Source organism: Protopterus annectens, chromosome 12.part0 (assembly GCF_019279795.1).
Source record: "Protopterus annectens isolate FY-2018-M chromosome 12.part0, PAN1.0, whole genome shotgun sequence".
In the NCBI taxonomy this organism is placed as follows: domain Eukaryota; kingdom Metazoa; phylum Chordata; order Ceratodontiformes; family Protopteridae; genus Protopterus; species Protopterus annectens.
The window spans coordinates 400,956,102-400,973,647 of record NC_056746.1 but is presented as its reverse complement, the minus strand read 5'-3'; the positions used below and the strand labels follow the sequence as shown (position 1 = coordinate 400,973,647).

At 38.8% G+C, this 17,546-nt stretch overlaps 1 protein-coding gene across 1 annotated transcript in view; it reads left to right on the top strand.

The window, feature by feature from the left end:
• Positions 1-17,546, top strand: part of LOC122816603 (cytochrome P450 3A56-like) — a 262,199-nt gene that overhangs the window by 122,278 nt on the left and 122,375 nt on the right. Inside the window, exon 7 of the mRNA XM_044089504.1 lies at positions 7,958-8,106. Coding sequence (XP_043945439.1) covers positions 7,958-8,106 — 149 coding nt within the window. The remainder of the gene's footprint in view (positions 1-7,957; positions 8,107-17,546) is intronic.

Sequence of the window (17,546 nt, the reverse complement as noted above, 5' to 3'; positions counted from 1 at the left end):
ATAAATTCTCTGCTGTTCTGCGCAAAAAAAAAATATCCCTTTCTCTTTGCCACCACCAAAACAGCCAATGGAAAAGGAATCTTCCTAGCCCAGCTAAAGTATGGGTCAATCTCCAAACAAAGCTACAATATTCTTCAAGTCTTTTACAACTTTATATGCCATTTCATTACAAACTCCACTGCCACAGAACACCATTCCTTCAGACTTGAAAAAGCAAGATGACTACCCCTCCAACAATGGACCATCCTACTACGTGGGCCTTAACTATTTAAGCAGCTAAATCTTGAAATCTTTGGCCCCTGGCAGTCTAACTCCACAAAAAAAGTCATCATACAACTTACAATTCTTATTCCAAACTACACCATCTCTCTTCATGCCAAAATCCAATCTCCAGTCTACAGGACATGCCTTCACCATACCAGCTCCATCTCTCTCTAGCAGTCCCACCCACCAAACCTCAGGGAAAACTACAAACTGCCCAAATCAGAAACCATTTTACCACCCATCTCCACCTTCAAGCCAAATGTTCTTGTCTGTAAACAGGACACATCATCTAATTCCAATTGTCTCACCAAACATCAATAATACCTTTCCTTCATTTGTACAAATTTGCTGAACTGTTTAGCAGATAATTCTGGGGGGTAATGATGCATTTGTACTCCATATCCATAACCTCAAGCCTCCTTCCAACCCACACAATAATCTTCACATTGTCTCATTACATTACCATAAGTGTGTGACTTACAATTCTGTATATAGAAACAATACTTCTGAAGCCTTATTCAGAAGAGTGATGCCAAACCTACTTTTATTTTTCAACTTTACCATTGTTAATTTATTTTAGTTTATTAGTGTTTTTGTAGATGGCATGTTATTTTACTTGTGTTTTTGTAATTGCATTCTGTGAAATTTTTGGCTGTCCTTGTTCTATCTCCTACCCTAGTAAACAAGATTAAATACATAAATAAAATAAATAAGTCATTATGCACCCATCATCAGCATCAACCCATTGTCTTCCATTTTACATAGGGTTGGGATATTTCATCAGCTGTTGCTACCTAACTCAACCCAGAGCCACGCTGCTATGTTCTTCTATAGTCATGTTCTGTCACAGGTTCTCTTTCTTTTGTAATCCATCTAGCTGCATATCCTCATCTCTATCTTCTTGCTGTCTGTCCCAGATATGTTTTATTAAGTCATCTTCTGCTTCTCTGCATATGATCCAACTACAATAATTTCTTCTCCCTGACCTTCTCTCTAATTGGCGCTACTCTGACTTCTGTTCTGATGCGCCCTCATTGCATCACTTGTCCCACAATATCCATCCTACTACCCATCTCAAGTACTTAATATCCATCACCTCAAGCTTCCTCAGCTAATCTGCCTTCACTGTCCATATTTCTGTGCCATACAGACATAGCATTGTTTTTTGCATGTTACCTTTCAACGTATTCGTCATTCTTCTGTCGTACACTGACCCATATGCAAAAGCAAACACACCCACACCATGTGTGTGCAGTATAACACCCCTAAAGGTTCTGTGGATGTACTCTCTTCTGCACAAGATATGCCTTGCATATTTCAGTTTATTTAAGGTAAGCAAACTGGTCTCATGGGTCCTTTCCAGCTAAAGACTACTTACAATATTAAATGCATATTTGCATGTGATGACAGTATTAATTGTTCTCATATCTACATATTATTCCACTTACCTAGACAGTTTTTATACTGTTTGTGGGCAATTGCATTTTATATATACATTGGCGGTAAGTGACATCCTATGGTTCCCAGAATGGGAATGCCTTTAGGAAGAAATCTAAACTGAGTAGAAGGACACATGAGTTGCATAGTTTCAAAAGGAAATACACAAGCTGTGGGTGAATTACTTGATTCTTAGCAGTAAGCCAAAACCAAGGAGGACAGTGTTCTAAAAACAGAATTCTGCAGATCAGGGAGTAGGAGTCGCCATTTGCCCTCTGCGTGATACATAGCTACTCCTTTAGCCACTGTTGTTGACTTACATCATATTGTATGATATACAATCACTCATATCTTGGTTGCTTATAATGAAATTTAGCTAGCAAAATCCCCTGCAAAACAATCAGCCTTTCCTCTTTTACAGTGTGTCCCATTTGCCCAGTAGCTACATAGCCACAAGTTTGTTTCAGTCATTTATGTACTTGGGATGTCTGTTTTGTACAGTTTTTGCCAGCCAGCTGTGATTCTTGGCATAATTAGCTGCTTTTATTTTGGCTTTAATGGTGAAAAGATGGAAGATTTTCTGGCAGCACATAATCATTTAAGACTAAACACCGTATCAGAACTGGTGGAGTTTGGTGTCACAGTGGTGTAGAGGTTAGCATTACTGCCTCATAGCATTTAGTTTTCTGCACCTGAAATCCAAAGCAGAGAACTAAATGTTGTGATGCAGCCATGCCAATCACTGCACTATTGTGCCACCCAAGTCATAAGATCAAGTGAACACTACTACGTATACATTTAAAGATAGAATAACCGAAAAATAAGTGTCCTTTTGGACAGAAGAAAAAATAAGCTATATGTTTTTATATAAAATGTGTTCTGAACATTTTAAGTATAGTTAGCTGATATCAGGCCCCCTGTGACATGCATATTTGAGGGGCAGTCTGTCTGACATCATATTTTTAAAAAGCATGAACCGAGTTCTCAGGGTGCAACTTTATAAGGGTTCAGTCCAGTGCTACAGCAAGGGTGGGGCAAGTGGGCATCTAACCTGGGTGTCAGTTTATATGGAATGCTGAACATTTAAAAAAAATTTGACTGCTTACAAATAGTCACTCCATAGGACTTTGAAAGAATCCTACTGGAGGAGCTAACAGATGTGGCCAAAAGTGACCATTTCAACCATCACGGGAAATATGATTCCAAGACTTTAGCCACAGTGTGAAAATACCTAATTATAGGCTGTGTAGTAATTGCTACAGGTGACCCATGCATCTTGTTGACTCAAGCAACCTCCTCATTCACTCTCCCTCACATTCAAACATACATACGCACACACACACATACACACGCACACACACACACACACACACACACACACACACACACACACACACACACACACACACACACACACACACCAACATACCTATTACCTGAATCTGACTTGATAGGACAACCCCAGTATATCCTCCTAAATCAGGGATAATTATAGCCAGCCAGGAAGGCCAGACATTAGAGGTTTGTTCATCTTATTGTTTGAAAAGTGCACTGCAGTAGTACAGTTGTTGCTCTATTAACTTTTTAAATGACTCAGAATAATACTTACAAAATCTCCTTGGCATCATCTGGTGTTCTTCTCAGCTCTGTCCAGAAGTCTTGAACGTGGCCGTTGAGAGGTATGGCAGCTCACTCCATATGGGCCCACCCCATCCCTCTCAACTGTTCCTGATTTTACAGATCATCCCTGGTTTTGCCTTAAACCTGCCATTTTCTTTATAATTGATGGCCATTACAGTCAATAATACCAGACATTAGAGTTTCATGCCTATTACGTAAAAAATGTATTACAATGCAAGAGCTTGCAAGAGTTCTCTGCAGCACAGAGGAGTAAAGTGCTGTTAAAGCGGTGCCTCCTGACCAAGGGTATGGAGTTCAAAGCTTCTTTTCCCTCTTCTTTTACTTATTTTTAAATGAGTAAAGATAAGTTTTAAAGAACATCCCTGTTACATATTGTTAATGCAGAGGACTGAAGCACTGCCCTAAAGGAGCAGTTGCTCTCTGTGCCAAGGGTACATAGTTTGAAGCTTTTCCCCCCATTCTTATTTTTTAAATGTGTTAGGGTAATATTTAATGAGTACCTCCTGGTGTCTAGTCCTACTGCCCTCCCATATGTCTTATGTCTTTCATGCTGCAAAACCTGTTGTTCTACTAACTAACGTATTTCAAATCCATGAGGTGTACTGTTCCCCCAACCCCACCCATACGTCTTTCTTGCTTGCTGCAAAACTGTTGCTCTTTTAACTTTTTAAGTGATGTTAGAGGAATATTTAAGGACTATGTTGTCTAGTATGCCCCCCACCTATACATATTTCATGTTGCAAATCTGTTTTCTATTAACATTTTAAGTGACATTAGAGGAATATTTAGACTCATATTGGTGTCTAGTGTTCCTTCAAAAATGTAGCATTTACTCATTAGTCTAGGGGGGGTTTAGAGTTATTACAGCCCCTCCAAGCACATACATATACACATTCAAATACATGCACATAGCCTGATCACACTCACAGACACACTTATCTATTTACCCTTACATATGTATGCATACATACATACATACACACACACTCACACACATGCATGCATGCACACACAGGCACGCACTCGCACACAAATTCTTGCGCACACATGCACACACAGACATGCACTCCTACCCTACCTATCTCCCAAACTAACCCCCCAATGCAACCACCCAGTCATGCAACCATAGACACATACACACACGCACTCCATACACACGCACTCACACACACACACACACACACACACACACACACACACACACACACACACACACATATAAACACCAGCACTACATGTCCACTAAACTCACCAGCCCTTACCTCTAAAGTGATGTCATCCATTAAAAGCAATGTGTGAGTATGAAGTTTTGGTTGAATTAATTAACTCGGCTGTCAGAGCTAACTTGCACAGCTGAGCAATTCTCTGAGTCACTCAGCTGCATAAATGCCTTACCACTGGCATTTCAGGGACAAAGCACATGGCGAATTAACACAGGCTGCTCCCCAGAATGCCTTATTAGCACATAGTTCGGCCACAGAGGCAGACCACTTCGGTGATTCTACAGACTGGGTAGGATCACTGCAGTGGGCCTGTCCCTGAATCACAAAGAACATAATACTGGTGGCAGTCCTTTCTAACTGTGGCCCAATAATGACTTGTAAACTGTCTGTCAAACTGCCTTGTTTTAAGAGTTTAAGGTAGTTAAATTACCATAATAACAGATAAACATTTATACAATGGGGGTCACCAAAGGGCCATGCTGTACATGGTACCCAATTCTCCTGCTACAGTTTTGATTTTTTCCTTTGTTACTTCTCCACAAGGATTCCCACTGCACAAGAGGAAGAAGGCACATGTTACCTTTATACAGTTGACAGGTATAGATTTAGTGCTTTAATGATTTAAGGAACATTGATGGACTTCAGTTTCAAACTTAATTGCTTTAACATAAAATACTGGAAAAAGATAAATGATAATACAAGCATAAATACAAAAGCCAATAAAATTAACACTAAAGCATATACATAAAATTGCAAGCTGCAAATGCTAAAATAATTTAATAGAATTCATAAGCAAAAATGTAAGCAGACACTCTAAATGAGAGCCCTGGACTGGTCTGAAAAATTTTCATTGAAAGCAAGGTTAAAAATCTTTTAAAGCATATGACAGTAAAACACTCTTGAAACTACCAGGAGTGTAGGTTCACAGACATGGTGCCAGGAAACAAAGGAATAAATGCTGTTTCGAAATGATTCTGAGGAGCTGGCAGCAGCTCCTTAGAGGCTAAGCACAGCACCTGAGAACACAACAAAGCACAGCACCTGAGAACAACAATACAGCACAGTAAGCTTTAAGTCGGTGCCAAGATGTTAAAAGCAACGTGTTAGCAAACAAAAAGCAAGTACAGGTGTTGTAGCACAGGTATAATATGCTTACAATCTTATGTGTAACTGGGTAGCTTAGCAGCAGAATTGTGCACTAGTTAAAATATTCTACTTACATGTTAAGGAATCCCAGGTAAAATACATTCTAGTAGTCAAGTCAGGAGGAGACCAAAGCATGCAGAACTACAGTGTTCTTGAGGCTTTAGGTGCCTCACCCTAGAAACACAGTTTTTACCATAACTGACACCTAGTCCCTGTTAGCCATTTATCCAGGATAATGACATGGTCATGGACCCCTTAGAAACACTCAAAAAGTCTGCTGACTTGGATATTTCATATCTGTGCAGTTCAAGAAGTTTCCTCAGGCCTCCAGTTCTATTTCTGTGCCACTGATCCGTAGAAAAAACATTCCAGAAATGTAATGACTCTTGTAATGGCATTTGTGAATACTGAGCCGAGATAACAGCATAGCATGGTTTCACTTGCTGCATCAATTTTCACTTTCAGAAAAGAAATTTCAGGTTTACACTTCCTTCTTTCTCTTGTATATTTGAACAAAAATATTTGAATTCCTTTGCAGGATCATTTTTTGTTGTTGCTGTTCTTTAATCTGATTTCTTCCTTGTTTCATAATATTCTGATATGGCCCTTTTTCACCAGGCAGGTTTGGCACTTCTTATAAGAAATATGGCAGTTTCCTGTATTTTTTAATTCTTTACTGTTTCTAATGTACATAATCTGTTTCCAGTGAACATAATCATGACTATCTCTAACCCCTAAAGCAGACATGGTTACAACCCCCTCATCATTCTTAACATTTCTGCCATATTCTTCCTCATACCACTGGCCTGCATCCATTAGAGTCCCAAGACCTTAAGTATAATACCTAAATAAGCATTACTTTCACAGCTACAATGGGGATCATAGGATGCTGTGAACAAAGTTCTCCAGCTTCCTCCTTAGCATTTTGAAATGACATACTAGTTGGAAAAATTTTATCAAAAGTACGTGAAGGATAAAGCACTGACTGTAGTCTGGATGATCTGTTGGCCAGGAAGGTATGGGAGTGATTAACTGATATTGACCCACCCATACAAGAGTACCCTGTAGGAGAAGGCCACATAAATATGTCCATATATACAGGGACATGAGCATAAGCCCAGCCAAGGAGTGCTTACATTCCAGCTGAGTATTGTGGGTGTGCAGAAACATGCATCTATCAGAGGCTTGGTGTAGCAGGCATTATACCAGATTTGCTGGCCAGCAGGAAAGTGTTGCAGGCCTTGCATACAAAAATCACAATGGTCACCAAGGATGACTGCATTGGAATTACCTTCACTTCACTACTTAGCCCATGAAATGCAAGTTCTTCTCTTCTTAGTTCCCTTCCTCAGATGTGGCCCCAGTCTTGGGTGGCAAAGAAGACTTGTGGGCCTTGCGTGGATGATACAAAATGGCAGGTGGTCACCACATTTCTGGGAGCAAAAAATAAGATCTAAACAATCTCACAAGCCTTGGTTGCAGTCTACACTGAAGAAGCAGTTCCTTCCATGTAAGTATTAGCCAATGTTCACTGGAACAGGATATAGTAAGAACTGTCCAATTTATTCCTGGTATTGTGACATCCCTAAGTACTTCAGCCAAAATTGTTGTCCCTCCTCTCTAGTCCCTAATTGTGAGTAAAGTACTTGTGTCTTTTCCATGTCCACCATTTGCTGCATACTACTAAGCTACTTGTAACCACGTCTACCTTCCCTGGCAGATGGTTGATTCCAATACTTCTTTCTTTTGATCAGGTACCTTCCCTGTCAGATGGTTGATTCCAATACTTCTTTCTTTTGATCAGGTACCTTCCCTGTCAGATGGTTGATTCCAATACTTCTTTCTTTTGATCATGTGCTACTTCTCTCTCGTTTTTTTTTCTTTGAGTGTCTGTGGTGAGCATGACGATTGCTTCTTTCATCTTGTATGTTAAAGTATATCCCTCTTATTTCCCATTAACAATAGTATTTAATGTAAGCCCTCTCTTGCTGATGCATTCTGTACTCCCTGTTTACTGTGCAGCCTGTTTTCATATCATAGTCATTGACTGTTACCATCTGTATGGCAACCATACTGTTTGCCTCCATGTTAGAAGCATTAGTGGATTTTCATTATTCTAAGACATATATTATGCAGAGGGAATGTGACAGTTAAGTAAAAGCAATTCTTAATCAGATGTATTTTTACAATTCAGGATACAAGCTCTGTGCTTCATAATTTCACCAGATGTTACTGCTGTTTCCTAGGATCCTCGGGGCCTACAGCATGGATGTCGTAGGTAGCACATCGTTCAGTATAGACATCGACTCCTTGAACAATCCCAGTGATCCATTTGTCATCTATATGAAGAGAGCTCTTAACTTCAATATCCTCAGTCCATTATTCATCATTTCAGGTGTGTGACAAAAGCCGCTCATTAGATGTAACAATATTTTAATGATTTTGTTTCCAGTTAACAACATTAGTGTTTTTCCACAACAAACAACAATACCCTTCTTATTGCTAGCTTCATTTCATCATGATGCCAAGTAGCCAGTGTATTTTTCTTCTGAATTTTAAAGACTGGATACTTCAACAGGAATAAAATATTTTAACATGATATATTTTTATTGGAAAATACTGCACTGCAAAATTATGTCTGAAATATTTTTGTGTTTGATAACAGTGCAAGTACACTTGACTTTGAGGTGTGGCCAAGGAATGTACAATAGAAGTACTAGATGTCTGGCAGTTAATGCAAAGGATTAAGGCTAGGAGCTGTTAACAAGATGCTTCTTGTAGTCGGAGGTTCAGTTCCTTCAGTCTCCATAGCCTACTGTGTGACTCTGAGCAAGTCTCTTAACTAGTCAGTGGACTTTGGAAGTTGGTCTAGGTTCTGCAGTGGTCCTCTGGACTGCATGCCTAGTAGCATGAATATATAATGGCAAAGAGGATCCACAAAGTATAATAAAGAGAAATGATGAAATCCATCCCAGTCATGCAATAAAATGTACATTGGGTGTATGCAAATGTACAGAATAGAGTAAGCAGTAACATCTGCCTACATGGCAGGATAAAAATATCACTGTACCCCACAAGCTAGGAAGAAGACTATCTCTGTTCATATCCCACTGGTTCGAGCTGACCATGGACCTATGAATGAGGGAGCTTTTCAAACACTGGGTACAAAAGTGCCTTCGATTCCACCAGATCCAAACTGTTGTGGCAGAATACATCTTAAGAAAGGGATGTTTACTTTGGTAACAATGGAAACAGTTCCCCTGTTAGAGCATGGACAAAGCTTTTACTCCAGGCTGTTCCCGATTCCTAAAAAATGATAGACCATAGTGACCTATGTTAGACTTATCCAAGCTAAACAAGTTTCTGGTGGTAATTAATTCAAAATGTTTGCCAACAGACTCTCCATGGCAAACTTTTATTGTACCAACTCCCTTAACTGTGTTCTGAGAATGAACGCACTATGCATACAATCATAGGACAGAACCTTCACTGTTGTACATTACTTGCTACCTACATGGTTTTCAGATTTTCTTTTTAACTGATGCTATGTGTAGGTGTATCCTTCCTGCAGTATAAAACATCTTGAAACTACTACATCTGCTCAGCATAATTAATTGATAGAACAGTTCTAGCAACAGAACAACAAAGATCTGTTTGTATGTATGTGACTTAGATATACATTATTTTATTTCTTTATCCCCCCCCCCAGCACATTGGCTACCCACTGCTTCTGGAGTATTCAAAAAATGCTTAGCCTTGGTCTTTGCCAAGCTTGAGGTAAACATAAGCCACATTGTTTTTACCTAGATGACTAATTTTATTTTTCTTTATTTATCCTTTGACTGGGTTAGTCCCACTAGGCCACTAACCTCTTCTTGGGTGAAACCTGAGTTCATATTTATACAACTAGGGGAAATTTGGCCAGGACACTGGGGGAGCTTCCCCTTGTTCTTTTCAATAAATGTCTTGGGATCTTTTACATCCACCTGAGCTACCATCAACTCAACCAAGTGAGCCCTCAGTTTAATATCTCATCGAAGTACAGGTTACAAGTAAAGCCATAGGAAGAGTTGACTATGGTATTAAACTAAAATGTATATTACCTCACCTAATTAAGAATACCTCTTATTTTTTATTTGTTTACTGGGTGGGTTTACTGGTCCACTGACCCTTTTCTGCCATCCTCAGAAACCAATCCTCTTTCCTTCTCAGATGAAATACTTTCTATGGACCATCCAAAACAAAGCCTTCCCATCTGCGCTTTAACAGGGAAGAATTGTGGTGGTCAGTTCTTTCTTTTCCTAGGCCACCCGGCAGTCATCCATGATGGCCAAGTCCTATTCTGAAGACTTGGTGGTATATAATCAGCCTTCATTCACAGGGTCCTTTTAGTAAGGCTGTAAATGAGAAAACTCCAGTGGTACCTCAAATATCTGGTGCCAGAACCTTTACTGCCTGGAGAGGGCATTTCCTCTTATTCCCCCCACCCATAGATAATTTAGATGGTGACAGCTCAGATGAGTCAGCCAAGGGGATGCCCATTGGAGGAGCCCAGGTGAGACCAGAATATGCATCTTACTTGGGTTGGGTAGTACACACAAGCACCCCAAGAGTCTAGATTATCTAAAACAAGATGTAGAAGGTCAAATACATAAATATAAATTCGGCATTGCAGCTGCTGCATTGGCATAGAGGGAAACACCCTGACTACAGCCCAACAAACCTGGGTTTAATTAGCAGCTCAGGTGACTGATGGAGTGGCAGCAAAGGGATAGGTGTGCCCATCTAAGGTGGGAGGGCACTCATTGATATGCTCCCTAAGGGGAGGCATGGCCCAAAAAGGGGAGTTGCCCTCAGATGTAATCAATGAGCATGGGGGAGGGTGGGAAGGTTATAAAAAATCCCCCTTGGACAGAACCACGTATAAGCAGGACCCCTAGGACACCCTCAGGATCCACAACTGGCCCCAGCAAAAAAATGGAGCAAGTCCAGGGGTGTGGTACAGATTAGCTGGTAGTGGTACTGGGGGCTATGTCAGGCCAGTAAAAATAATGTCCAGGTGGACTAAAAATATAAATGAGGGACTAGCCATTATTTATGCTGTTTAGGTCTTCAGACTTGGCTTGCAGTCCAGAATACTCAGGCTGGTCATGAGCGATGCCATTAAATTGAGGTATATCAACAAACGGAGGACACATGTTTTTATCCTCTGTGTAGGCTAGCCATGATGACCTGGAATCTGGCATCAAAACACTGCATCTGTCACCATGCCTATTGTATCGTCAGCATAGCATTGCTTGACAGATCACTTGAGTAAATCTGCAAGTGGAAGTTGAGCCAAGAAGCATTCAGTGAACTGTCTTTACTTTGGGTCTCACCTGAGAAGTACTTGTTTGCCTCCCCACAGAAACATCAAATTCCAAACTTCTGTTCCAGGCAACCCTGCATGTCAGCACTGGCAGTGAGTATTTTTTTTTCTATCCCATGGAAAAAATAATTATTTTATACCCTTCCTTCCATATCTTGACAGCAAAGTACTCCAAGGTCATTCAGGTCAGGACCAACTTGATCCTGGTGTCACCCATTTGACCAAGACAGCATTGGTTCCCCCTACTCAAAGAACTGAGCAGAGGTGGTCCAAGGGTTTTCCACGTCACATGCAACCATCTATCACAGCAGTGAGGGACTCTGATGCACCCAAAACTAAAACAGCTAGGCCTTGCTTCCTGGAAGACAGAACCTTCATCATGCATTAGAAATCCTTCCCACCTGATGTCCTGAGAATCATTAAAGTGGCTAGAAAACCTAACACATGAAATTCCTGACATTGCAAGGTGATCCAGATTCACGCTATGATACATATGAAGAGACATTCAGCCTAAAGCAGCCTCTGTTCAACAAACCTGCCTTTATCTGTCAACCCTGTTAGCAAAAGGCCTTTTCTATGCATCAGCTATAATCTTAAGATCAAACAACAGGGGCATCAGAAAAGTACAATCGGAAAAGGAGTGGATCCAGTATGGAATCCTGTGGCACACCACCACTGGTGACAAGCCTTATAGAAGAGTGTGTGTTCCAACAGCCAGCTGACAATCCATTGAGTTATATAATATATATATTTAGCCAGGTATGCTTCTCTATGATGTTAGAAGGTGGAACTTATCTCTCAACTGTCCAGAATTTTACAAAATGTCAGATTTTTGGCTCATATTTTTGGACTGTGCCTCATAAAAGGTGTTTTTTTATGGCAAATTATTGAGGATTGATGTCACTAAATAATGACAGATGTTTGAATTTCAGACTTCGTATTCTTCATACAATTCATGTTAATTATTCTAGCTGCTTTCTAAGTTTATAAGAGCAGCATTTAAAATATGTCCCTAATTGTGGGCCTTTAACTAGAATTACTGCACTGAGAAGCTGACGTGTGTTAGATAGTATCAAAGACCTTTGCTAGTTTAAGAAAAGTGGTGGACATTGGTCTGTCATTATCCAGAGCATCAGTTACTCTCTCAAAAAAGTCTACTGGGTTCAGTAGACAGCACGTACCATTCACAATGCTGAATTGCTTTAACCATAGGATTTTAGGCTCCTTTGTCCATGTTTAGTACCAAGCAGGAAACAGTCTGGAATGCTGTAGACACCCTTAAAACTAGTATTATCTTGGTTTTGAAGAGGGAGCTTAGGACCTATTCTGGTGTAACATGGGAGGGATAGTGAGGAGAAGTTGGAGCTAAATTTGTCTGCAATGTCTTTTGGATCCAAAAGGGTAGTATCACTATTTGTCAGTTCATTTCAGTGCTGTATATTATTTTGGGGATTCCTAACAGAGCTAAGTAAGTCCTTATGTTGATCTCAAATATGCAACAAAGTCCCAAAGGTTTAGGAATTTTGCTTGGAAGTGTTTGCATAGGTATTTTTACACCCCAAACAGACTTCAAAGAATTTTTCTTTAGGTAGATAGCAAATATTGGAGGTATGATGGAGAAGAAAGAGGCAACTGAGAACATGTTTTTTTGAGTGTAATTAATTGGCAGATTTTAAAAATTCTCTACAGAGTACTTTGTAAATTTTGTATATAGTTTACTATTTTGTTGTTTAAATGATTGTTTTAAAAATCAATAAAAAAACTTTGAACAAAAAAAAAAAGAAATATTCAAGGAGAAAATGGCTGTAACTAAGAAATTATTCTTCTGAGCTGGGGCACGGGATCTGAATTGTCTAGAAATAGTAAGGCTTTGTTAAGTTTAATTCTGTTGGTTGCCAAAAATGTATTAGCAAATGGAAATTAAAGACTATACCAACTGTATTTTAAGTACTGAATATTATAAAAAAGATAAAAAAATGGAAAAGGGATCTTTAGAAAAGGGAAGGAGAAAAGTACAAATAAATAAAGAAATGGAAACTGCATGCAGAATAATGTTCTGGAGGAGGTGGAGTGAGGTTTAAGAGAAGGCAGGAATTCAGCAAATTATGCAATGTTGGATTGATAGATAAAAAGAAAGAAAAGATGTGTGATGCATTTATTTATTTATTTATTCAAGTTGGTAACCGGGGTAGAGCACTGATCCAAATGGACCTATTTCAGTGTCAAACCATTCAAACGTAAATGACAGTAGACAAGACAGTATGTAAAAGGAAAAAACATTAGCAAGGTTTGCTTTATTTTCTGTTAATGTATGCTTGGGTTTGTCTTAAGTGGTAATTTAATAAAGGTATTTAAAAAAAGAAGGCATTTTGTTATATTTGGAGGACGAAGTGATATTTAGCTCATACTTTGCAGGATTTATCCTACACCTGAATTCTTCACAGAACTTTTTGAGAATATTGTTAAAAAGAAGGCGGTATAGTTTTAATTTGAGCCAGGATTTTTTTTTCTTTTGTTGTACCATTTGTTTATACCTCATTTCTACCATAAGACATTATTTTTCATACTTGTAGCAGAGAGGGGTAGATGCCTCGAAGTAGGAATGCAGGTGGGTGTAAACTTCTGAGGTGAAAGTAGCTGCTTTGGTGATTGGGTCTTCTGGTGGGGGAGAGATGTTAAATTTCATTAAGTCATCTGAGAGGGCAAGGATATTGGCCTTGGAAGTTCTTGAATGCAATGGTGTTGGTTGCAGACTTTGACTGGGAGCTCAGGGAAAATGTAATGTCCAGGTGGTCAGCAGTGACTATGGATGGGGAAACATTTGGCAAGGAGCAGACAGGTGTAACATTACTGAGGACAAGGATGAGAAAACTGCAGTCTCTAGTGGAAGAGGATGCTACTGGTCCAGTGAGTCTGAGTTAGCATATTTGTTGTTTTATGGTGTACATCTGCCATATGATGGATGGGTAATTTAACTCACAAAGAATGACTGCATTTGGTTCAATGGTTAAGGACTCAAATTGGTTTATGTAAGTGTCATGGGCAGTAAGGGGCATAGCAGAGATTATTTCATTTGCAGTGATATCAAAATTTAATTTATTTAATAATACTAAGAAACATAGGAGTTTAAAGCCATTGTCATACTGGATTTGTTGTGAAGTAGTGGAGTTATAGATGAATATGGACTGTCATCACCTGAGGATATGAATGAATGATAGATGCAAAACCCAGATAAAGACAGGATGTTCTCACCACACTTCAATTAAGTTTCATTAATTGTAATTACCCATAGGTCAAACAAAAATAAAAAAAACAAGCAGCTCCCAAATACCAGTGTAAAACAGAAAAATATGAAAACAAACACTGGAGAAATATTGAAGAATCGAGAGAGACCTCAAAATGTGGGGTTTTAGTGTAGTTAAACCTTTAATAATCACTATTTGTCACTTGAACTTCTTCAGAAATATGGAAATTAATACCCACACAGTTTAAATAATAAAACAAATAATAGCCAATCAAAAACCTTAAACAATTAGAAACATTTAACAATTAAAAGGTGTAGATGCTATAAAAAACTAAATTTACTTTATAGCCACCTTCCTATCTAATAAAAAACACTAATTAATGTTAACATAATAATTTAATTCTGGGGAAATATATGCAGCCAAGCATGTCTGCCACTCAGCTTCCCTTTGTTCTACTACATTCTTAAAATTGCCACCCCGTGGATCGTCTTTGACCACATCTAATATTGTAAAAGTGAACCTTTTCCATGTAGCATACATTATGAAATGTTTGTACAAGGCATTATTTTCATTTTTATCCTTAATAGCATAAAGGTGTTCACAAATCCTTTTGCTTAAACTTCTGGTAGTCATTCTTACATAAAATGCAGGACAAGCTGAACATAATGCCTAACCATACAAATTTCAAATCTTAGCTACTCTCTCATGTTTCTTCCAAATGGGAATGCCCTTGCCACACTCCAACTTAACCCCCCCCCATTCCACCTTGCACTGACTCATCCAACTACCTCTACTATTATTTCATCCCACCCAAAATAATCCCTCCCCTACTAAAATCTATTTTTTTTCTCTAATATCTATTGTACTATACTCTCCAATCTCAAATATTCTATTACTCTCCCCATGCATAATATTTTCCTAACCTACTAATGGCTAGTAGCTATATATTTTGAAATGTTAAACCTACAATTGAGTTTATAACAAAAATATTAATTTTATGTAAATGTTGAAATTTCTGTATTGAATTATGTCTTTTCATTTTTGTAACATTGTGACAAGCCAACTGCAAATATCATGGAGCTTATCTGTAAATGTTTAATTAGCTATATGAGCTATGTCCTTTTGTAACATGTGAAATGTAACTTGCAATTATTGTGGAGCTTTTCTCCCCGGGCCTCCACTGAAAACGGTCTCTTCTTGGCCCAGTGGACTCCCCCGGTCATCAAACTTAAATAAATAAATAATGCAATGTAAACAACTCCAGAAGTATGACAATTATACCTCCTGAGTGATATAGTATGATCTACATGCCCCAAGGAGATAGATGGGCCTTCATGTATGTGTCTACAGGCCTTACACCCATAACACTTATACATACCAGATGTTTTTTTGTGCAAAAACAGGGTTCAATCCATTATTGTGATGTTCCAGAACCTGTTTAGTACTACGATGTTTCTTATATACAAAAATTGTGGAACATCCTAATAATTTTGCTGCCGCTCCATTCTCCAAATTACTTTCCAGTTATCACAAATAACATTCCGTATTACAGCATTGTCCACACTTATATCCAAACAAAATCTGGGAACAAAATCCTGATTGTGTTATTCAACTATTGGGTTCCCCTCCTCCTTCTTGGCAAAACCCTGTAAGAAAATAGGACGCTCAGATAATAAAGATTTAGTGTAAACCATCACAGTGTTTTTAATTAGATAGGAAGGTGGCTATAAAGTAAAGTGAGTTTTTTAGAGCATCTGCACCTTTTAATTGAAATATACAGATATTAAATTTGGATAGCCCTTTTGCATCTTGTATTTGTTTTTTTAACTGCTTTGTGGATTAAATTTTTCTAAAATGGACTGGAAGTGTAGAATCCTTAAGGATTAAGTGCAAAGGTTTGTTTATACCACTTCATTTTATTATAATTATGTCCTCATCTTGTGAAATGGGCTTTCTTATTCTAAAATATATAGTTTTTACTTTAGTTACTTCAGTGGACCTACATTTATTAAGTTTAACAAACTGATGTTTCTGTTTACTGTATGCTGAGCAACTGCCTAAATACTTCCTGATTCCATGTCATCCAGCCCCACCTTCTGATGCTGCATTAGGGGAGTGAGAAATAGTTCGGTAGTGTGTTGACATGTTTTCTGTAGTTTGCAGATTTTATTACAAATGCAACATACACACACACAAACACACACACACACACACACACACACACACACACACACACACACACACACACACACACACACACACACACACACACACACACACACACACACATCACTTCTCACTAAGTGCATATGATTCCTGCAGTAGTTTGAAGGTCAGCCTTTACTGTCATCTCACAAATCATCTTCAGTGTAGCAGATCATCACAAAGATTTCAGAGAAAGTGTGGTGCTGAAGACATGTCTTTCCACTAGTCCATTCCTTTGACTGGAAAAGGCGTCTGGAATTGATGTCTTGAAGAAAGATTGTAAAAAAAAACAGAAATCATAGACATGTTGCTGCTGCACTGTTGCTGTAGTACAGAGCATAAAAAATGTAAATGTAAGGCAAGGTGTAACAATTAATTATTTCTTCCTTTACTAATTGGCAACCCCTACAAGTTGACACCTGGAGTTGAGCCCCATCGGTCCCATCCTTCCTAGAATTTTGTACAGTAAACTAAGCAGACCAGCCTACTAGTTAACAAGTTCCAAATGAATGCGCATTCAAGTTGTCATTTGTTGATTTAAACATTAATTTTGTATTCCCCATTTGTAATTCTTAATGGTTCTTGTTATTGCACTATTACTGATACCAGTGTGTGTGGCCTTTTCCCTTTTCCTAGTGTCTGCATGACCATGATGTCAGTATACTCAAGTTTAGACGGTCTGGGGGCCTTGCCCCTGCAAAAAGGCTTTAAAAAAACTTTTGTCAAGTAGAAGGCTTGAGCACTTATATTACTCTGGTTGAACGTTTGCTGGGTTGCAGCTCAATGACAGGTAGAGGAGTTGCTAGCAGAATGACAAGATGAGTATGTGTGTCACTTCTGTCACGTACAAGATGATTGTGTGTCACTTCTGTCACATACAAGATGATTGTGTGTGTCACTTCTGTCACATACAAGACGAGCATCTGTGTCACTTCTGTCACATCATGTATCCTAACATTTTGTTGAAGCTGCAGCATTAGTGTAGCACAAGTTGTTGTGAAGTGTAACACAAGTCAC